Raw genomic sequence first — 24,359 nt, forward strand, 5'->3', positions numbered from 1 at the left:
CCCCCGGGTCTCCGATTATTATACTCTGGGGTCTTTTCAGACCCCAGAGTATAATTGTTTATAGGTGTCCACAGTGGGACATATGGGGACACTATGGGGGTTAATAGTGTGTGTGCAGGGGACACTATTGGGATAATACTGTGTGCATTGGACACTATAGGGGTTAATACTGTGTGTTCAGGGGACACTATTGGGGTTAATACTGTGTGCAGGGGACACTATTGGGGTTAATACTGTGTGTGCAGGGGACACTATTGGGGATAATACTGTGTGTGCAGGGGACACTATTGGGGATAATACTGTGTGTGCAGGGGACACTATTGGGGATAATACTGCGTGTGCAGGGGACACTATTGGGGATAATACTGTGTGCAGGGAACACTATTGGGGATAATACTGTGTGCAGGGGACACTATTGGGGATAATACTGTGTGTGCAGGGGCCACTATTGGGGATAATACTGTGTGTGCAGGGAACACTATTGGGGATAATACTGTGTGTGCAGGGAACACTATTGGGGATAATACTGTGTGTGCAGGGAACACTATTGGGGATAATACTGTGTGCAGGGGACACTATTAGGGATAATACTGTGTGTTCAGGGGACACTATTGGGGATAATACTGTGTGTGCAGGGAACACTATTGGGGATAATGCTGTGTGCAGGGGACACTATTGGGGATAATACTGTGTGTGCAGGGGACACTATGGGGGATAATACTGTGTGCAGGGGACACTATTGGGGATAACACTGTGTGCAAGGGACACTATTGGGGATAATACTGTGTGCAGGGGCCACTAATGGACATAATACTGTGTGCAGGGCTTACTAAGGGACATAATAGAATGCGGAGGAGGGGGTCGGTCGAGGTCTTCGGCATCGGTTTTGGGGGGGGGGGGGCCATGTCAAAAGTTCGCCACGGGGCCCCGCCATTCTTAGTTACGCCACTGCCTACAGTAAATATATAAAGTTGGGGGTCCAATGTTTTCATTCTGTATTCTCAAGTATAAGTTGTATACTGGTCTCCTAGATAGCCCTGGACTGTTTAAGGAAAGGGCTTTGGACTCATTGGCTGGATTCCTATTTCTATTTTGTAAATATTGGTGACGTTTTTGGTAATAGTCCATAAAAAGGGGGCACGTAGGCGGGTTACTCACCTTCTACCAGGACGTTTTGGTGAGAGGAACACCCGCCCACCCTGCCCTTCTGGTTTCTGGTGTATGTGGACTGGTTTTTTCTCTTTGTTGTTCGTCTTCTTTTCTTTCAGATTTCGTTGTCACAGCTGGCGGGGGTGTCCATGCCCAAGATTGAAGTAATATTAACCTACATGCTCGCTGGATCGCAGCGGAGCGTTCAGGAGGAGATGAGAAGAAAAGCCGGAGGCGGGGCATGGACGGTTTATCTATTTACATATTCCGTTTGTTTACCAGTTGTTATCAGTTTTCAAAATAAAGCTGTGGCCTACCCCACTTATACTACACTTGAGGTTTCTGCTAGTCTTTATTGATAGGCATATGCAGTTGAGTATAGTCACCAAGGGTATTGTATTTATATATATATATATATATATATATACATGGGTCCAATGAGTCTAAAGACATCCTTTGTGTCATTCTTCTCCTCCCTACAAGCAGTGATTGGCAGGACTTCCTGTATTGGAGTTGTATGCAGGAAGAGATGTCAGTCACTAGGTGGACAAGGGAAGTAGAACTCCAGCTTTCTCCTGTCCTGGCAGCATTTACTCAGCTTTTTGCATGAAAATACTGTAATATCATTGAAAACTATATTTTCCCAAGTTTAGTGTCTTCTACACTTTCCTATGTTACCCTCATATACTGTGCTATGTGGGACTGGATACCTGACGGATCTGATTTGATAAGTCTGACATTAATCCTGATATGATATCCCTAAAACAAACCTTCCTCTGTCCCCGCTCCCACATTTCCCCATATGATATGATGCCATTTCAGGCTAATTTTATATGTCCAGGCACTATCCACATGTTAAAGGACACGACTAGTGATGGCTCATAAAGATTTATGTTTGTGTAATGACAGTCACCTCTATTACAAAACTGTCTGACCACTGTATAAGCAATGCTACCTCCGATACTGCCCCTGCTGCCTCTTGTGTCACCCCCTCTACCTCATAGATTGTAAGCTCTTGTGATCAGGGCCCTCAGTCCCATTGTGTGAAGTGACTTTTCTTGGTAATGTATCTTTGTGTGTACTTGAATCATAGGAATTGTATTCTTCTTATTATATGGTTCCTGATATGCTTTTCCTCCTTTATGATCACTATTTGTAGGCTTTAATACTAACAATGGCAGTGACTATATGTGAATGATTTTTAGGACATAATCTGATCACAACGCTTTCTCCTTACACAAGGCTACACTAATCAGTATAGTCCTCCATGTATCGGTAAGGTTCTTTATCTTTACCTATAGCTGATGATTTCTATTAATAAATTGTGTGTGTATATATAATTTCTAGATGTGTCCGCACCCTCATGACACGCACTGTCACTGTCAGACAGTTGTGTACTGAGTCACAATAAACTGTCTGTTCTCTTCTCGAGGACATCTCAGACATGTAAACCATTACAACATAGTGCACTGGGTTCTGGCACATAAAGGGTTGAGCTTGGCCTGGCTGTGTCATCTATGGTGAACACTCCACCTCCTTGTGTGTGAGAGGAAGGTCTGGTAACAGGAGCTGCCTGCACTGTCAGCTGTCACTGTGGACTGTGTGTTTGTCCTTTAGTGCTGCCTGCATGCTCAGCATCCCCTGTCAACTTCTTAAAGGGTGTGGCTGTGTAACCTGAAGTGTATGAGGAAACCTGATGTGATGTTCTAAGTTCACCTGGGCGAACATCCTAAAAATAATGCTGAAAAGGTAAAACAAAAACAAGAAACTTTTAAGAGATACATTATCTGTTTTAATATATTTTTTTTTTTTATTTGAAACCAGTTTAAAACACAGCTGTCTCAGGATAGGTTCACACAAACACTTCAACTACGTTTGGGATTTTCGCAGTTAACCGCTTTTTAGGCAAAGGCCCCACGTGCCGCCCCACAGCAAAAAAAGAAAAAACTGCGGCTGCATTGCTTTTGACAGAAAGTTTCCTCTGAAGACTTTCCTCTTCCTCAGGAACTTTCCTCTGTAGACTTTCTGCTTTACATATAGAGAAACCGCTGATGTTTCTGTAGAATTCACATTCTGCGAGTTGCAAAAAACTGCAATGTTGTCGACACATGTCCGCTGAGCATATTTTGACTTAAAGTGGGGATGGGATCCATGTTGCGTGACTGTAAAACGCTGAATTTTTTTCCTGCGACGTTTCCGCCACGTGGGGCTGCGGCCTTTAATAGGTTAGCTTTTTGTTTATTGGGTTCTCAAGCGGACTCGAAGAATGGAAAGATGAAGGTTAGTGTGAACGTAGCGTCAGTATATAGATACATCCATGGTAATAGAGTAGAAACAAACATTTTAGAGATACGTGTTATTTGGCTTGTTTGCATCTTAAGGGTGCATTCACACGATGTAACGTGCAGCGTGATCTGGCACGTATACGGCGTGTCAGAGTTTGCATGCCGTAAAAGCTCCCACTCATTTCAATGGGAGTTAGGATCGTATACGTCGCGATATTTTGCGGCCGTGATTCCGCAAAATCACGGCCGCAAAATAACGCGGTGTATACAATCCTAACTCCCATTGAAATGAATGGGAGCTTTTACAGCGCGCAAACTCTGACACGCCGTATACATGCCAGATCACGCTGCACGTTACATCGTGTGAATGCACCCTAAGTGTGCAATGTTTCTGGTCAAGTGTAACAAAGAAATTGCACACTTACAGTATATGCAATTTTAATAAACGAAACGTATAATACCGCAAAAAGTGACAAAGTTAAATATAGTAAATCTGGGCGAAACTTTGGACAGTATTTGGCAGTGACAGTGTTAATAATTATGAAGGATTGACACGACAAGGCCCCACCCTCATTCGGGGAGGGTGTTGTCTCTGACTGCTACATGCGTATGTCCAGGTAAGCAGCTAATATGAATGCTGCCTGACAAGTCGAGTAGGAAACTACACGTGAGATGACCTGGAGAAAAAACAATCCGAGGGTGTTTCTTGGCAACATGACAATGGTCAGTGCAGGTGTACAGAGATCAGAGCACTAAGGCGCAGAGAAGTTGTCTGCTATGCTGGGTAAAGGGCAGACACTTGTAGGTTGAGGATTACTGGCCGCCGAGGATATCTGAAGCAGCAGGAAAGGGGTGGAGAGGAATTAACACGACTTCCACTCATCAACGTGAAAATCCTTTCTCAGACAGTCTCTGAAAGTCTTGGACATGGTTACAGATGTGAATTGTGGCTGAGCAGGCGCTGGAGTTTAACATAAGAATCAGACACTAGGGTTACTTTTTGGACTATCTGGATCTAAGCAAGATGATGCGATATAAAACCGTTTCCACTGTGACAACAGCAGAGACTCCTCAGAAATCAGTGAGTAGACATGAATACTTCTATTGAGATCCATGCTATTGACAGTCATTTCTCTGTTCTAACTTTCTATTCAAGAAACATTGTAACACTTTATCAGCAGTTACTGGTCAAGTTTTGTGTACAGAGTAGAAGTCTATATTTACTTACTGTATATAGCACCTACATATTCCACAACGCCTTGAAGATACTGTCTTATTTGCATTGATTCCTGTTTCCTATGGTTCTCTCAAACTCATTTTTCCATCTCAGACAAAAGCTAAGGCAAATTACATAGGAGGACAAATAACCAGTATGTCCTTAGAGTGTAGGAAGAAACCAGGAAACCTATAGGACATCCACAGACGCACAAACAAATGCAGATGTTGCCCTTTTAATTCATGACCTCAGCGGTACAAGGCAGCATTCCAACCACAGAGCCACAATGCTGTAGATATATATATATCTATATCTACTGTATGTACTTCCAACCATAGACACACAGAACGTACACAGCTCAGTCCACATAGTCCTGATCCCCAAGACCTCCTCAAGTATCTAGCTGTTGCAGAAGATAAAATACAAAGTTGATGCAAATTGTTGACTTGTTTCAATTAACTTTATTTGTGTAAATTGAGAGAACAAATGTAACTTTAAAGTCACATGAATGACAAAGAGGGGGTCAGCAGAGAGCCACTGGAAAGTGGGGCCCCAATAGTGGTGTATTCAATACTACCATGTATTATGTGGTCATGCATCAATGGCACTGGGTACTTGGATGTAACTATTTGGGTAGCAAGTATAGGGACTACTGAGGGGACAGAAACTAAAGGGGTTCATTTTCACTCAGATATAAGGTTAGTATTTACTTTGGAAGGGGGGGCGCTGGAAAACTGAAAGGCTCAATTCAACTTTTTTGTATTACTGAACCCAACAGTTAGCTCCGCATTGCACATTGTCACATAACTTTTTCATTACATCTGTTCTGTGACATTACATTATCCACATAAGTTGACATCGTGTATTATATATATCATTATATATAGATTTTTTCTGGTATCCTGTGAGGTTCCTGGTGAACTTGTTCCTGTGCTATGATTCCTGGTCTGCAATATCCATATACAGTGTTATATCACTGCTTGTATAATTCATGTACTGAGCAGATATTTCATGTGTATTGCATACGTTATTCTTATACTGTGACATCACTGCGTACATTATCCCTGCACGTTATTAAAGGGGTTGTTCAAGATTTGAACATCTTTGGTACATCAGTATCAGATCGCTGGAAGCCATGTACACTCACCGGCCACTTTATTAGGTACACCTGTCCAACTGCTCGTTAACACTTAATTTCTAATCAGCCAATCACATGGCGGCAACTCAGTGCATTTAGGCATGTAGACATGGTCAAGACAATCTCCTGCAGTTCAAACCGAGCATCAGTATGGGGAAGAAAGGTGATTTGAGTGCCTTTGAACGTGGCATGGTTGTTGGTGCCAGAAGGGCTGGTCTGAGTATTTCAGAAACTGCTGATCTACTGGGATTTTCACGCACAACCATCTCTAGGGTTTACAGAGAATGGTCCGAAAAAGAAAAAACATCCAGTGAGCGGCAGTTCTGTGGGCGGAAATGCGTTGTTGATGCCAGAGGTCAGAGGAGAATGGCCAGACTGGTTCGAGCTGATAGAAAGGCAACAGTGACTCAAATAGCCACCAGTTACAACCAAGGTAGCCAGAAGAGCATCTCTGAACGCACAGTACGTCGAACTTTGAGGCAGATGGGCTACAGCAGCAGAAGACCACACCGGGTGCCACTCCTTTTAGCTAAGAACAGGAAACTGAGGCTACAATTTGCACAAGCTCATCGAAATTGGACAATTGAAGATTGGAAAAACGTTGCCTGGTCTGATGAGTCTCGACTTCTGCTGCGACATTCGGATGGTAGGGTCAGAATTTGGCGTCAACAACATGAAAGCATGGATCCATCCTGCCTTGTATCAACGGTTCAGGCTGGTGGTGGTGGTGTCATGGTGTGGGGAATATTTTCTTGGCACTCTTTGGGCCCCTTGGTACCAATTGAGCATCGTTGCAACGCCAAAGCCTACCTGAGTATTGTTGCTGACCATGTCCATCCCTTTATGACCACAATGTACCCAACATCTGATGGCTACTTTCAGCAGGATAATGCGCCATGTCATAAAGCTGGAATCAGCTCAGACTGGTTTCTTGAACATGACAATGAGTTCACTGTACTCCAATGGCCTCCACAGTCACCAGATCTCAATCCAATAGAGCATCTTTGGGATGTGGTGGAACGGGAGATTCGCATCATGGATGTGCAGCCGACAAATCTGCGGCAACTGTGTGATGCCATCATGTCAATATGGACCAAAATTTCTGAGGAATGCTTCCAGCACCTTGTTGAATCTATGCCACGAAGAATTGAGGCAGTTCTGAAGGCAAAAGGGAGTCCAACCCGTTACTAGCATGGTGTACCTAATAAAGTGGCCGGTGAGTGTATATAAGTAGTAAATGGACGTCAATACTAAGTATTTGGGTAGAAGTAGCCCTGCTCCTATTAGAGTGAAGGGAAGTGGAAATGGAAGTGGGGCTGCAGATCCATGTGTCACTGCTACACTGTATGGACTAAAAGCTGTAAGGACTGATACTGATTTCCTATCCTGTGAATTGGTCATCAGTATCAAATAGCTTGAGATCCTGGACAACCCTTTCAAGGACCAAAATAATGTTATCGTGCTGTGAACTTGCTGGTCATTCCAGATTTTGTTATGAGGTCCCATGGGTACTTATTACCCCCATAAATAGGTGCCATGTTATACTACCTTTTCTTCTTTTGCAGCTACATTGAGCTTTTCCCTATGGTTACAGCTGATCACAGGAGGTTGAAGATGTTGGACTCAATATTATCAGATTAATTCTACAAATAGGTTGCCCAAATGTACTACAAACAGACTGTGTTGATATTTTGCTCATCAGTTTCATAATTTTGACATGAGATATTATATGATAATGATGGACCAGTCCAGCTATTATACAAGATAGATACTCTTAAAGATAACACATAATGTAATACTAGAGGCATAACATAAAGCTTCTAGCTCTCAAATGCAAAGTCTATTATAGGGTCCCCCATTTTCTATGTCAGCTACACTCCTCCAGTGGCACTGTCCTATTTGTAAAGTGTGTCTCTAACACATCCCTAAATGCCTTCATATTGGTTTGTGATGACTGTGCAGTCTTGAGAATGAAGCTTTTGTTTTCATTGTTACTATCATAGAATCAATGCTGTGATATGTTATTAAAATATAATAAACACAGATATAAGATTTTTATGTATCTCCCTAGAACCCTATAGTGAGCAGAGTTCAGTTCAATAGAAACGTATGTTGTAATTGTGTTTTGGTTCTTGTACGAAAGCTAAAACGCAGCTGCATTATGGTGGCCTCAAAATAAAGCATAAGTGTGAATCTAATATTTTAGAAATGTGCCCTAGTGTCAGCTCCAGAAGATCAGCTTTCTTAAAATAGCTTACAAAGATCCTGATAAACTCTTTGGCAGCATTGCCTCCACCTCTGCTATATCCTAGCACTCCATAATACCTGTCACACATACAGTACATTCATAATATAGGAATGCTGGACTGCTGCATCGCTCTCTGTATAGTCACACCAATGACACTAAAGCGTCCTCATTAGTAAATCGCACAACTGATACAATGAACTGAAATAACTAATGATAAACCATAAATCTACATGTAAATGACACACATATGTATATATTCTGTGATGTGTATGTAACAATATGTACATACGTACATTTATTATTACACATTCCAGCCAAGGCTTGCCCAGGTGTGTAATGAATTCATGTGAGATCTGTTAATTGTTCAATTATCTTTGATGGACCCAGTAGCCTGATCTGATTGGTCACCAAGATCATATCTGTGTAGATCCAACACCCAGCACCCCCATCAACCAGCTGTTTGGGGCACAGTGTACCGAACCAGCAGCAGACTAACCTTGTGCTGCACTACTGCGGCTCAACACCTATTCACCTGACAACACACCAATCTGACAATCCAAACTGATATGGCGCTCCAGGAAGTTATGTTTGAGGGAGCCACAAATGTAGAATAGGTTTTGGGCACGTTGTTTGTTTAATCTTCTACTTATTATATAAAAATAAGAATTAGATGTATTTTTTTGTCGAAGTTATTTGTATGCTTGTCTTCCCATTAAACAGTAAGATATTACATCAATCACCTATCATAATAGAAGGGCCCCAGGCTAATAAGTTTAAGAATCATTCACGGGAAGCATTACAAGGAGAATAAATATTGACCTGAAGCTTTCCAAAAGTTCAGCTTCATTGGCTTGTACTTTGTTACTTCTCTTCAGAATTCCATGGCAGTGAAATATACATTTATATTCTGCACAAGTCTACTGTATGCAAGTTTACTTTAACTTCTAAAACCCATATAGTGACTATTTTATTACTCCAGTATTAATTTTAGATCATTTCCTACCTAAAGAAAACTATTGCAGATTTTGAGCTATAGCCTTATAGAAGTTGTGTGAAAGTTTTTAGTTTTTTTTTAAATTCTAGCATGTATTGTACAGTATTTCACACCTTCTCTGTTTGCAGACACAACTCAAAGGGCCACCTTAAAGCATCACCCAAAATCGGGACAAATTCGTCACTGGACAGGCCTGAAATATCTAGTTTTCCTTAGACTCCACATGGCCACTTCATCTGTACTGTCCTTAGGATAGGTCATCAAAATCAGATTGGTGGGAATGCAACAACCAGCACCCACCGATCACCGCTCCTAGCTGAAACATCTCTGTTCTCTGTGTAGCTACTAGGCCTGTTATCTGCAACTTATTCAAATGTTAGTTCTGGCATCCATGAGAGCACTGATAGTCAGATCCTAACCAATATACCGTATTTTTCGGACTATAAGACGCACTGGACTATATATTTTTTTTATAAAAAAAAATTTTGAAGCAAAAACTGGTAAAATATTTAATATATGGGAGTTGTAGTTTTGCAACAGCTGCAAGGCCACATTGACAGGTGACCCTGCAGCTGTACGGGGACGCATAGAGTGTTTTTTTTTTTGCGGGGCCAGATGTACTTTTTAGTTATACCATTTTGGGGAATGTCTATTACTTAGATCACCTTGTATTGAAAAAAAACCAGGAGGTGATTTAGAACTTTTATTTATTTCATATTTTTATTATATATTTTTAAAGCTTTTTTTTTTTTTTTTTTTTTTTTACTATTTTATTCCCCCCCGGGGGCTTGAACCTGCGGTCACTTGATTGCAAGTCCCATAGACGGCAATACAAGTGTATTGCCGTCTATGGGACATTCTGTCTATTAGTATTACGGCTGGTCATAGACCCAGCCGCAATACTAATATAGCAGTGACAGGCCTGGGAGCCTCATTAAGCTCCCGGCTGTCACCCGAACAGGTCGGCTCCTGCGATATCGCCGCGCAGGAGCCGGCCTGCAACTTCACAGGAAGAAGGGGAGAAGGGGCCACCGATACTGACCCGGCATCCGCTGTACTAGAGAGGCGGATGCCGGCGAAGGATAGACGCCAGCACAGGTGCCGGGGCCTGAGACATCGCTCCTCTGCCCTGCCTGAAGCCAGCGGCGGGGGGACGGAGGAGTGGAATAGCATCGCCGCTGCCGCTGCTGGCTTCATGCAGGGCAGAGGAGCGCAGCAATGTCTCAGGCCCCGGCGTCTATCCCTTGCCGGCTTCCGCCTCTCTATTACAGCGGATGCCAGGCGCCACATTCAGACTATAAGACGCACCCTTCTTTTCCCCCCAAATTTTGGGGAAAAAAAGTGCGTCTTATAGTCTGAAAAATACGGTACTATCTTATATCCTAAAGATGTGTCATTGATGTTTATAACTCAGACAGCCGGATGGTCAATCAAAAGGATGAGCTCTGATGGTCAATCTTAACTCACTTGCATTGGACTATTACACTGGCTGAGGCACATGGGGAGGAAGCAGGCAGATGAATCATGGGAACTATAGTTTGACTGTAGATTCACTGTATGTAAATAAAAGTCATAAAAGGAGACACAAATAAAATTTTGCCAAGCAAAGGGTGCACAAGGGAACAGTGAGGACTTAGCACTGCTGTGGATGTATTTGCAGATACCTTTTTGGAAGCTGGATAACCCCTTTAAACACTTTATAAATGTTACCAGAACCTATACCCTGCCTTTTGGAAGTCTACCATCTTACGACATCCCTCTGGAATACACACAGCTCCTTTGTCTCCTTATGGACTCCTTGGATAATGTTTTAGAGCTCCTGGGACTACCGAGAACTTATGAGCAATTTTTTTCTATTTTCTCAGCCTCCACCATGTCCCCCCATTTCTCCTTGTTGTCCTTATTTTATTTGCCATCTTGGCCACTTTTATCCATATCCCTATGTTATTTTTGCAAAGTATAAAAATAATTTATATAAAAAAATACAACTGACCCCAATTAACACTCTTAAAACCCCACAACTAAAACAGTGAGTAGGCAGACAATGTCACATTCAACCATACAATTTCAATGAACACGTTCATGTTTAAGATAAAATGGGCAGGAACTCCCTTGTGAAAACACTGCAAAAACTGGCTATACATACTGCAGTGTGATCAATACTACTAGTTCTTTAAGCAAAAGGCAGAAGAGTGTCCTAAGGAGAGGAAAATGATAAAGAATGAGGAAGTACTATTCCTACTTTTCAATCCAATTCTTCTTTTGTATATACAACGCCTTAAACATTTCCGCATTGTCATCTTTTAGGCTTCATGGGTCCGTGCACAAATAACAGTATTTCTGATAAATCTCATGGAAACTGAATCTCAATGGAAAGGCCATAATACATCTGCCTTTTAGCCATGACATCAGACTCTCTGCAGTTTTCCAGCACTTAAGTTAGATCACCACAAAATCATTCAATTCTAAAATGTCTCAGAATGTCATAAAAACATCAATACTTTATCACTCACATTCTCTCGCTACCCTGGTCTTCCAATGTTCTACTTCCTGGTTCCTCTAAACATACAGGAAATTCTACAGAGCCAATCCCTGGCTGAGATGGAGCACTGCATATCGAGAATGGCCGCTGCCTATGTTTGTTCGGTGGGGTTGATCCAGCCATGAATGGGACTGAGATGCAGGACCCAGTACAACTACATTCACAATGAACCACTTGGCTTGGATGGATATTGAGAGACCCCCAACACAATAAACGTTTGAGCTTCTAGGGTTGGACCATCAATAATCAAACCTTGATGGCCTTCAATACGTCATAATATTGAGAGAGATATATTAAGGGACATGGGAGAAATGGTTAGACTTTACATACTGCTGTTTGAAATGAATGCATCTGAAAAGATCCAGAAAAGCAAAAATAAAATAAAAAGAAATGGGTTAGGGTCCATCCAAGTCATGTTTTGTACATCCGTTTTGTAATCTGTTCACATAGAAATCAAGGTAAGAAAAAGTCAGATCTGTTTCTGTCCATTTTTCCTTATCTCTGTGTTAACAGATGGCCATCCATTTACACTCATATTTTGCATCTGTTAAATGGATCTGCTAAATGGATGTAAAAAACATGATCTGAATGGAGTTTTAGGCTAAGGCCCCACTTTGCAGAAACGCAGCTTTTTCTGTTGCAGATTTTGTTGCTGTTTTTTAAGCCAAAGCTAAGAGTGGCTACAAAAGGAATGGGAACTATATAGGAAGTTCTTATACATCTAACTTCTGCTCAATCCACTCCTGGCTTTTGCTCAAAAAAACCGCAACAAACTCTGCAACAAAAAAAGCTGCATTTCCGCAGTTTGGGGCTTCAGCCTTATATTGTTATTGAAGACAACATTTTGAAAACCGTATCTGGGTCACATAGAAAGTTGTCAGTTCTCAGGACTTTCACTTCTTAGCATCTTTGTCCATGGCTGTAGCTAATAACTTTATTGGAAGCCATGTCTCTCAGTGGTTATCATACTTCAAAAGACGCAAATGACCAATAAACAATCCCTGTCAAATTATTTCCCCAATTACGTATGAGACATCAGAAATAAAACTTTCAGCGTTGAAATTTACAAACCATAACGGAAGATAAAAGGCGAATTGTGATTAATCCAATGATTGTACGCCAGTCAGCTGCTAGGATCATCTGCTCTCTGAAAACCCAATGTCTTGGGAGGACAGAAGCTCACTCAATGTCCTTATGACTGCTTCAATTCTCTACAATTTTTCTTGCTACTTAAGTAATGTGATTTTTGTCACAAGTTGGAGAAATCAGCATGTATTTCATGTGTCAATTAAAACAATGTAATATTAAGTTCAGCTTGCTGTGAATAACAGACCAGACTTTGAGAAAGGATACCATTATCCGAAACGCGTCAGTCTGGCGCAGTTTCTATATTTTTACATGCGTGTATTACAATTTTTCATGGATTAAATAAAGAAGAGTTTTACCTTTCCTAACGGGGCTACGCTGGTTCTATTTCTCGAACGATCTGCATGCTGTGAATAACGTCAAGATCAGATACAGGAAACATACATGCTGTACCGTGGTTTTAAGGGAGAAAATGTCAGACGACACCACAGTAAAGCTTTCACTTTTTTGTATATTTGACTGTATATTATGGGACCCCGGACGATTTTCAATGTGTCCATCTAAATATTAAAAATTGAAGATAGCAGCTGGACACAGCTAATGGGATTTCACTTCCGCTTCTATGGATAATCCTTTTGTGAAGCCATGCAGCAATTCTATTGTTTGCTTCATCCAAATAGCTGACAGTATGGCCATGTGGCCTATCAATATATCTGGATATCATAAAGTGGGTAGCATGTTCAGGACTTCTCTTTATGAGCTGAAATGGAGAGTAGCTGAAAACAGAGGAGCTATCTTTCTGGTCTTTCTGGACAATATGGATGGCCAACTGTGAGAGTATCTGTTCTGTAAGGGAGCGTTCACACTACCGTCGGTGTCCGACAGGTAGTGTCTGCTCAAAATCTGTCACGGACACTAGGAGCGGACACTAGATGTGTCCGTGACACCTGTCATTCACTTGAATGGGCATCGGGTGCGTTCTTTTGCACTCCGTGCCTGTCCTTTCCTGTCCGCAAGTGAAGATGTCCGACTTCTCAAGCGGACAGAGGAACCCTGCATGTCGGGTTTTTCTGTCCGCTTGAGAAGTCGGACATCTTCACTTGCGGACAGGAAAGGACGGTCACGGAGTGCAAAAGAACGCACCCGATGCCCATTGAAATAAATGACAGGTGTCACGGACACAGCTAGTGTCCGCTCCTAGTGTCCGTGACAGATTTTGAGCGGACACTAGGAGCGGACACTACCTGTCGGACACCGACGGTAGTGTGAACGCCCCCTAACACTACCTGCATTGGAACAGTATTGATTCATTGAGTTTCTGAAGCTAGAACTGTGGATTTAGCCAATTGCTGGCCAGCTTCAATAAAAGGATGTTGTCATATCCAGCAACAACTTTATCATACTAGATTGTGAGTCCACAAAAAGTGACATAAGGACGACATGTATGGCTATGAACATAGTAGGTAAAACTACAGTAGTTTGGTGAGCGCATAAGGCGAAGTTCAAGTTCCTAAGTTAAATCTATACATATCTGAAATGGTAACTGTGTTTTCATGACACGTCTGAAATGGTATGGCCGTATGGTGGAGTCCTGATATTCACTATATGAACCAGTTTCTAGGAGCGATATATTGAGTGGTCAGTAAGTGTCAGCTCTGCTAGAGTAATACCTTCAGGTCATATTCATTCTTGATGCAGTTTCTTCTGTCTGAACCAAACATTTTGAAGAAAGCCAAAAAAATGTTATCAAGACACCAAAAATGAGAAACATGCAAGACCATAATCCAAAAAAAAATAATTTTCTTTACTTTCCCAATAAATATATATTTTTTTAATTATATATGTGCTAAAATAAGAAAAAAATAAGACTGAATCCTCGCTTTAAATCTGAAACGAAAACATGCAGCTGAAGTCCCCACCTTTCTGGATAATAACTTTGCTACGTTTTGTGCCTATACAATGTATACATATGTATATGGTAATATCTGCAGCACTACAATTTTTTCCAGTTCTTTGCCACACTGTTATGTGTGACGATGAGTGAACAGCTTCAAGTCCAATCTTCAGAGTAAACCTTTGTCCAAATCTTAATTATTTTGGAAACTACAAAAGGTTTTCCTCTAGGATTTCTCCGTATTTTCTTGTATGTATTCTATCCTGTAGTTTCACAAGCCAAAGGATGGAATTCAGGGTCTGCTATGGAGGAGGAGGGTAAAGTCTAGTAATATATTTGACTCAATATCCCATGTCCCAAAATAAGCCTTTGGAACTTCGGGGTTTTCCATGATTTCCTTGCTAATAGTGGTTCTATGAGAAAAGTGCACTCTTATCCATGGGTTATGTCTTGTATTGAGATTCATTCTATAATGCTAAATACAGCCTGTGGACAAGGAAAAGCGGAACCATTTATTTATGATCACATATGACCATTGTAAAGGTGTCAAGAAATGGCTATATTGTAACATTAAAGAAAACATGAAAACATCTAATTTTTTCTTTATTCTCCACCTCCTACTTTGAGTCTCACTATGTGTCCCAAAAGATGAGCAATGCCCTCTCGTGTAGGCGCAAGTGAACTGGCTGAAGCAGGAGCCTACCCTTTTGTAACATGCAGAAAATTCCTTATACTAAGGCTAAGGCCCCACGTTGCGGAAACAGCTTTTTTTTGTTGCAAATTTTGTTGCATTTTTTTTTTTTACCTAAAGCCAAGAATGCCTACAAAAGTAATGGGAAACATATAGGAAATTCTTATACTTATTCTTATACCTTTTACTCAATCCACCCCTGGCTTTGGCTCAAGTAACCACAGCAAAATCTGCAACAAAAAAATGGGGCTTTAGCGTCAAGCTACATTCACACAATCGATTGACAAAACAACCATGAAAAGGTGTATTTTTCATGGACATTTTGTATCTGAGGCGCACCCATTTTCATAGATTCTTCATAGATCGGAGTCTTTTAGAAGGATCTGTGAAAATATCCTGAAATAGGACATGATCATTTTTTGATTGTCCTTCGAAACAGACCATATATAACTGTGATGCGAATAGCCCTATTTACATGTATTGAATTTAACGCAGCTGTGTGACAGATGTTAATATTGGTTGTGTGAATAGGTCTTAACTGTGTGACTGTTTACTTGTATTTCTGTGTTTAAAAACAAACAAACATCTATGTAGTATGTAGAAGGTATGGAGTCCTTAGAACTGTTCCAGATTGGAAGATTTTACAGCATGTCACTGCACTTGTCACTCCTGTGTATTCTATTTGTGGAAGTATGGAAGGGAAGTGGGCACGGGGATTTCCTGTATATAAACAGTCAGGATCAAAGTGTCTGATTTGTTCAGTCTGATAAAGAATACAGCTGTCCAGCTATGATAACCTGTGTTTGTTCCTATAAGAATATGTCTCAGTCAGAAAATGAAATCTGTGTTTTGTTCCACTATCAATAAATGAAATTATCATACAGAACTCCTCATGTCCTGATCCTATGCCAAGAAATAAAGATTCTGTAATTCATGTATGATGGGGCAGAGTACAGTAAGGTGATTTTAGTGCTGGTACAATCCTAATAATGTTTTAGTGCCATGTATGGTTTGATAGCTTACACGCTGCAGGGTTTCCACATTTAATGATTGCCGAGTGTTATTACAGGCACTGTAAAGAGTTAGCAAATGGCGTCCAGTAAACTGAGCTCTGGATTGTTAGAAACTTTGTAACTGTGCTTCAAATTGTAAACAATTCATATGTTCTGTTCTTTTAACTCTACTTGATCTAATTTGTATTAAAGGGGATTCGGGTTTGGGCTGAGGCAGAAATGTTTGTGGTTCATTATCCAAGAAACACTGTTATACTCTGGGGTCTCTTCAGACCCCAGAGTGTAATATGGAGGTGCAGGGGAAGTGAGTAAAATAAGTTTTATACTCCCCTTGCCTCACCTATCCTCCTTGCAGTGTCTGATGGTGTCTCAGTGTCCTCTTCTGGCCTCTGCTTTGACCCAGAGGATGGATAAGGACACCAGGGGACTGTCGGATGCTCTCCAGCCTACATTTATATTCTGTGGTCTGAGGAGGCTTCCAGTTCAGAGGGCCCGAGGGCTTAACCTTATGAATATTCGTTGATACAAAATTTGTGAGGTTCATCCATCTCTCTTCAGGAAGTAATCTGCTTCCAACTCTGTGCAGTATTGGGATTGGAAATATCCTGAAAAGCTGGTCTGTGTCGGTCCTGGCTATTGGCCCCTACTGATCAGATATTTGGCCTATTCCAAGGATAGGTTGTAAAAAGAAATCCAGTAAAACCACTTTAAGATGAATTGGTGCATCATCTCCCACTACACACACACAATGGTTAGTGACGTTACCTGCCCAGTCTTGGGCCCAGGGTTAAAGTGACCACTTCTGAATGGGATTTGTACATTCTCCTAACTGTCCCCAGTATAATATGAGATAAGGAAGTTAGATTTTCAGCTCCTAGAACATTTAACACTTGTCAAAGTTATTAAAGCTTCATGGAACAATTACATATGTAACCCATCATATTGGTAGACCGCATCACTGCCATGTAAATGCATTTCATATACAGAGGCTTTTGGGCCTTTTCTGGAATATATATTGACAGCTGCAGGTGCAGACGCGCATTGTCAGCATATTTAGGCTTTAACATATACTGTATAATCCTTAAGGCAAAATTGCAAACATTCATCAAAGCATTTCAGCAGAATTGTGTATGGAATCCACATAAATGTACAAGGTTACAAGTCAGACCCTTTGTAACTTTGGCCACATAAAGCTGTAAAGTTGGCCATACACTAGACATTTTGAGCGGTCAATAAATGCTATTCTAGGCTGGTGCTCCACGTGGAGTAAACGCCACAATTTGGCAATGGCAGAAACTCTGTGGCGTTTTTCAGTCCCTGCAGTGACTGGGATTATAGCAAATCCCATCCACACATTGCGTTAAAAATATATGCATCACGGTTTTAGAAATCACAACGTCAATTGTAATTATGGAAACGTTGGTGATCTCCCTATATGTATAGCTGAAAGTCTTTCTGTAAAGGCAGTTTTTGTTGTAGCGCTTTTTTGCTGCGGCCTACTACGTGGGGCCTTAGCATTAGAGCATCTTGTGTCACCTTTAGGCAGCTCTTTGTGAAATAACCTGGAATTACAGACACCGATAAACTGTAAATATCTGTGTAAAAGTAGATTGGCTGTAACATTTGTTTTTGGAGTGGGTGGAAAGCCAGTCATGTCAAATGTTATCCCATTAAAGAAAACTAGTCGGTTACAGATCAGACAAGGATTTATTGTTGACTTGACATTTTATCTATGGCATTTGGGTTTAAAATAGTAAATTTACCTATTAGTCATGAATGACAAGTGTCTGATATTACTAATGTATTGCTAAATTTAGAAATATTTAGTATAATAAGGTTCTATGCACAGGGAAAAAAATATATAAATGCAGGAAACTGAGATTTTATTGTCCATTTTCCATCAGTGTATTACTTATTTTTCATTGAGCATCTGGCAGTCTTTCCATTTGTAATGTTTACATTGGTTAGTCATCCATTATTACCTGTCAATTAAAAGACGCATGAACTTCATTGGTGTATTACTTGTTTGTTTGTTTTTTTCACCCGACCCGCTCATCCTTTTTTAACAGTTGTAAAATGAATGCAAACCCATTTTAATGGATATCTAATGGACTCCCATTGTTCTAAAAATAAACATTAAGTGTACATGGGTCTTAAGGGAATTCAATTGTGGCCCCCTTTGGGAAAGGGTCTGATGTGAGTTTCTAGATAGTGCTGTACAGTATATAATAGTATATAAGCACCGGTGAATAAAGCTTTGTGAATGAGATGGTTTTCATCTCGAATTTTCAATTTGATTTAAAAACCATGGCGTACAGTGTGCTGCAAATCAGAATGTGCCTTCTCTTCTACTGCTTGTACATGGTGCAGGCAAAACAAAATACCTTGCACACATACATTGAAAAAAATTGCCATATAATATGTGTAGACTGTGAGGGGGCATATGGTACTGACCATAGTAAGAGAGACCATTTCCCAAAAAGCAGGAGCATAACTGTAGATGGTTCCCTTGGATCTGAGGGTCTTCCTTTTGGGCTTTTGAACCTGAAGGGCCCCAAAGGTTGCTCTACCACAGAAACATACCACTATTCCATCTAAATGGAACTTGGTAGGTAGGGGCCCCATTGCAGATTTTTCATTACGGCTAGTGGTTCCAGTGGTGATTCCTAGAAACTTGAACTGTCATACCAAGTTGGCACATATCAACCATTTTTATTAATCATTTACCATTTACAAACAAAACAGTCAAGACATTTGATATGAATGTGACGAAACCAGAAGAAACTACACCCAATATTAAAATATGATATACATTAAACCTAAATAGGCTTAAAGTTCTTGTTACATACTTTTTTAATGGAGAACATAGAAAAATGTAAGTAACTATAAGTGCCTGCTTCTGAAGGTAAAATGACTGTGACCATTGAACTATGTGTCATCTCTGGGAGATTTGCAAGTCAAAGTGCAGGGCTGGGATCTATTTGTTACTGGAACATTACAAATATAGAAACCGTGTTCTGCTAACCATGCCTTAATGTGATAAAGACAAGTGTGTGCAAAGGAGTATTCCAGGAGTTTTCAATTTGGAATCTTCCTATAGGAGAAATACTCTCTTATTTCCTTCTGAGCATTACACATTACTTGACAAATCTTCCTTAAGCTCCTTAGTAATGTTTTTGGAGTGGCAGCCTGGGAATGAGCAGCCCTGGGTGTTTATTTCTATTGTTAAATAATTCTGAACTTTACTAACAGGAAATATATGGATTTTTATGGACTGAAAAATAATTATATTGCATAATTACAAAGAAATACCTCCGTATAAGGTTATTTGTATCACTTAGATTTTAAGGGAGCTTTCACACTGCACTTTTTGTTGCAGAAATTTCTGAAATTCAGAATCTGCTTTATTTATCTGAATGGGGTTGTTCTAGTAGAAGTCACGTGGATTTTACATCCTGCTTATAACACATTGCTCACTAAGTACTTAATTTTGTTAAGCGCACTTGATTAATACAAGAATATCATCTGCCAGTCCTACAGCGATGCAACTAAAAGCAAAAAAGCATAATAAGGGCTAGTTCACACGTAAAAACCTCCTGGCTTATTTTGGTCCTGAAAAAAACCGCTTCCTAATTAGGAAGCTTTTTTTTGACATTGCCAGGCTTTTTTTGGAGCTTTTTTTTGTAAAAACCGCTTCCAAAAAAAGCCAGGCTGTTTTCCCCTCCCATAGAAGTGAATGGGCTAAAAAAAAACGCTAGCGGTTTTTTCCGCGCGGTTTTTTGCAAAAAACAGCTAGCTTTTTTTTGCAAAAAACCGCGCTGAAAAAAACCTGCGTTGTTTTTGCCTCCCATTCACTTCTATTGCTTTCTTCAGGCGGAAAACGCCTGAAGAAAGGTCATGTCGCTTCTTTTTTCTGCTAGCTGAAAAATAACTAGCAGAAAAAAAAAGCTAGTGGAAAAAAAAGCTAGCGGAAAAAAAAAGCTAGCTGTTCACATAGGGCTCCATTGTAAAGGGGCTGATTTTGAAGCGAAATCCGCTGTCAAAAAACTCCCCTTTGCCCACGTGTGAACTAGCCCTAACACTTGGCCAAAAGCTATGGATCATGGATTGGCTGGATGCCACCTGACAGGCAGGGGGTAACTAGTAATAATGGGGCCTCATAGCAAAATAGCTAATGGGGTCTCACTCTATCATGACTACCAAATACGTCATGCACATGACCAAGTGTGCAGCCCGAGGGCGTTCAGATGCTAGCTTCCGATACTTTTTAGGACCTTGTCTATAAATATCAGAACACTATGAAGCATTAGGCTGAGGCCCCGTGTTGCATTAACACAACTTCTTTTGTTGCAGATTTTGTTGCAGTTTTTTGAACCAAAGCCAAGAATGGCTATAGAGGGAATGAGAAATACAGAGGAAGTTCACATATTTCTCCCTTCTGCTCAATGCATTCTTGGCTTTGTCAAAAAAAAAACTGCAACAAAATCTGCAACAAAAGAAGCTGCATTTATGCAATGTGGGGCCTCAGCCAATGGCCTCGTTCACATCTGCATCAGTAATCTGTTCGGGGAAACCCCCCCCAATAGACTACCGAATGCATTGGCAAGCAGTGTGCAGTGAAAGCACACGGACCCTATAGACTATAATGGGGTTGTGTGCTTTCCGCATGGTGTCCACACGAGTCATGCGGACAGGAAAGTAGATTGTGAACTACTTTTCTGTCCGCATGTTCCGTGTGGAGATTGTGCGGAAAGCACACAGACCCCATTATAGTCTATAGGGTCTGTGTGCTTTCACTGCACAGCGCTTTCCAATGTGTTCGGTAGTCTGTTCACGGGAGTAGGCCCCATGTGGATTCCCCGAACGGATTACTGACGCAGATGTGAACGAGGCCTAAAGCAGCAAGTTCAGAACCTGAAAAATGTCTAAAGTTATTTTAGTCCCCATTTACATAGACAGGAATAAAAGTAATTTTACAGTACCATGATAAAGCACACGTTGATGTCACTATACCGGGATGATAAATAGTGATATCACAGTACTAGGTTAATGCATCCATTGATAGGATCAGGATAAGACCACAAAGTATAATAGGTGGAAGCCCAGGGGAGGTGAAAAAAATTAAAAACATTCATACTCCCATGGGAATTATGTAGCCCAATGACCAGCATAGTAACAGATGTTAATCTAATAGAAAACATCGAGATATAATGAAATAACTGTATTTATAACTTTCCCTAGAGGAGCTTACGTAATGTAATATATGTGTTTTGGATTTAGTTCTTTGCGGTTTATTAAAGGTTGAGTAAAGTCCATCTTCTATTTGAGCATATCTGTATAGTTTTATACAATCTATTTTCTCCTGTCCTCAGTAAGTAGAAGAAAAGCTTAAGGGACTTTGGTTATGATCTCTGGGGCTGCACCATCCTGGAAAACAATTATATATTGTACTAATTATTGAATAATGTTATGGATTCTTTAAGCTTTATACCATAACAGTTCCCAAATCGAATAACCTTTTAGGCTAAATCCCCACATAGCGGGCCGCAGCCAAAAAGCGCTGCAGGAAAAACCGTGGCGTAAATGCACTGCGGTTTTATCAGCAGTGTTTTTCACAGCCCACAGTTTTCCTCTGTGGACTTCCTGCTTCAATGATACATATAGGGAAATTGCCAGTGTTTCCGTAGGTATAATTGACATGCTGCGATTTCAAAAAATGCAATATTTCTGCTGTGGGTATTTTTCTACAATGTGTGGATGGGATTCTCTAGAATCCCATCCACTTGGCATGGACTTTAAAACACTATGGCAAAACTGTGAGGCTTTAGTTTTAAAGTTCAAGGGAACTTATCAGAGATTTTTGGGACACTTAACCACTTAGAGGTCCATATGGAAATGAGGTTTTGTGTCCCGAATAGCCCCATAATAATGCTGTCCTTGACTGAAGTAAAAAAAAATAAATCTTTAACTTGCCTATGAACCCCTACAATTGTCATATCCAAAATCATATATAGGCCGGGGCCCCACATTGCAAATACACAGTATTTTGTCTGCAGCTGAAACATTGCGGCAAAAAATGCTGTGTATTACAGTATCTGCAAAGTTTATCAGATTCTGGCTAATCCCGTTCACACATTGCTGAAAAAATGCTGCGATTTAAAAAACCCTTGTATTTTTGTAAATTGCAGCTTATCAATTATAACTGTGGCATTTTCTAAATAGGTATAATAGAAGCAAAAAATCTGCAAAGGAAATCTCTGTGGAGTTTTTGTGAAAAATGCGGCGGAAAAAAAACGTGATACGTTTCCGTTAAAAACCCACAGTTTTGCATAAAATGGAGTCAACTAACCCTACATTCCCATGACTGAGTTTGAACCATGAAATTGGATCCATGTGTTGGCCAGATTTACCACCATGGGCTTGCCAATGGCTAACCCATTGCACTGTACAGTAGAAGAAAATCACATCCACACACTGCACAAAAAAATCTGAAGCACAAAGTGATCTGTGGTACAAGTCTCCGCATCAGTTTTTCACCACATCATAGCAATGTAAAGGATGAAAGCAACAACATTCCCACAAAGAGTAACCTTAGAATTGCTCTAAAAAAAAATAAAAAAATTTTGGACTGTTTTTTTAGGACACGATTCACATGAAAGTATCCGAAGGCTGAGGCCACACATTATAGAAAAGCTGTGTTTTGTTTTTTTGTTGAAGATTTTGCCACCCCACTTAAATCAAAGCCAAAAGTGGCTTCCAAACGAGTAAGAAATACAATACTTCTACCTTCTGCTAAATCCACTCCTGGCCTTAGCTCAAAAAAACAAAAAAACTCGCCAAAATCTCCAACAAACAATGCAGTTTTTCCACAACATGTGGCTTCAGCCCAAGGCTAAGATCCTACATAGAGCAATACAGATAAAAACACTGTGGGAAAAAAAAAAAAAAATCAACCAAAACTTTTTTTTTTTTGCTTTGTTTTTATTCGCAGTGGTTTCTTTTGAAATTTTGCTGCGATTTTCAAAAACACAAGTGTTTTTGAAATTGCAACATTTCCAATGAAGATTTTTTTTCTGCGATGTGTTGATGGGATTAACCATTAAAAACTTGTAGAATGATGTAAATGGAATTAACCAAAATTCTGTGGGTTACAACGTGAAATGCTTCCAGTATGTTGAATCTACGCTGTAATAATAAAGTGATGTTATACTGTGTCCAGATGAATATCCTTCAGCTTGCTTTTGACCGTTATATAGTATATCTATTTGTGCTTCAACAGTGCATTACAGTACAGTTAAGTGAATGCAAGTCTAAGCAGCTTTCTTCTGTGTGAACATGCCTTGTTTGTGATTAGACCAAAGTCTATGGTCCGGCAATGTCGCCGTTCTGCTTTAAGACACAGTGCACTGTTTTACTGAAACCCTGGTGCGAGACATGAATAAGAAGAGTGTCCGGCCATGATTCAATTGACTATTGAAGTACAAAGTCCTCCAGTCATCCATGTACAACCAAGTGCTTTTGATTTTCAGTGCTCACATTTACAACTACAACAGTAAATTCCAGTTTCAGATGAGAGATGGGGCAGTAAAATATTGTTGTTACCTAAAAATTGAAGTACTTGGTTCAGATATATATCAGAAGTGAAACAGAGTTGGAGTCCCTGTGCCGTAACACTCTAATCTTGAATTGGCACCATGGTGACTAGTAAAGGCAATTTACCGCCAACAAGAATGAGGAGAAGAGACACAATAATGGGATGTCCAGACTAGAGATGCTCTAACTGGATTCTCTGTATACAAATTCTGTTGGGTATCCAGACACCTTATTCTCCACACAAACAAATTTGGCCCTGGATATGATCTTAAAAAGGAAAATTTACTTCTGCACTCCCTTCCAACAATCCTATGATACTAGGCAACACAGGAGTGCAGCGGCCTTCAACAATCACACATCCACACAACTAGCTGCCATCACCTGCCACTTTAGGGTAAACGATACACCAATAAGCCCAAACCACTCACAATAATTGCAAACAAGAGGTTAACAAGCCTAAGCGATATTTACTTTCTTCAGCTATGGGGGATCTTTAAAGCAAGTACAACC

At 40.4% G+C, this 24,359-nt stretch overlaps 1 protein-coding gene across 3 annotated transcripts in view; it reads left to right on the forward strand.

Moving 5' to 3' along the window:
- Nucleotides 1-4,025: 4,025 nt before the first annotated feature.
- MYZAP (myocardial zonula adherens protein) overlaps nucleotides 4,026-24,359 on the forward strand; it is a 94,004-nt gene continuing 73,670 nt past the window's right edge. For all 3 annotated transcript variants that reach the window (XR_012716100.1, XM_075273524.1, XM_075273525.1), the window contains exon 1: nucleotides 4,026-4,515. Coding sequence is in view for 2 of the 3 variants with exons in the window: in XM_075273524.1 (XP_075129625.1) it covers nucleotides 4,459-4,515 (57 nt within the window). In the remaining variant the exon portion in view is untranslated. The remainder of the gene's footprint in view (nucleotides 4,516-24,359) is intronic.

This window comes from Leptodactylus fuscus, chromosome 5 (genome assembly GCF_031893055.1).
Source record: "Leptodactylus fuscus isolate aLepFus1 chromosome 5, aLepFus1.hap2, whole genome shotgun sequence".
In the NCBI taxonomy this organism is placed as follows: domain Eukaryota; kingdom Metazoa; phylum Chordata; class Amphibia; order Anura; family Leptodactylidae; genus Leptodactylus; species Leptodactylus fuscus.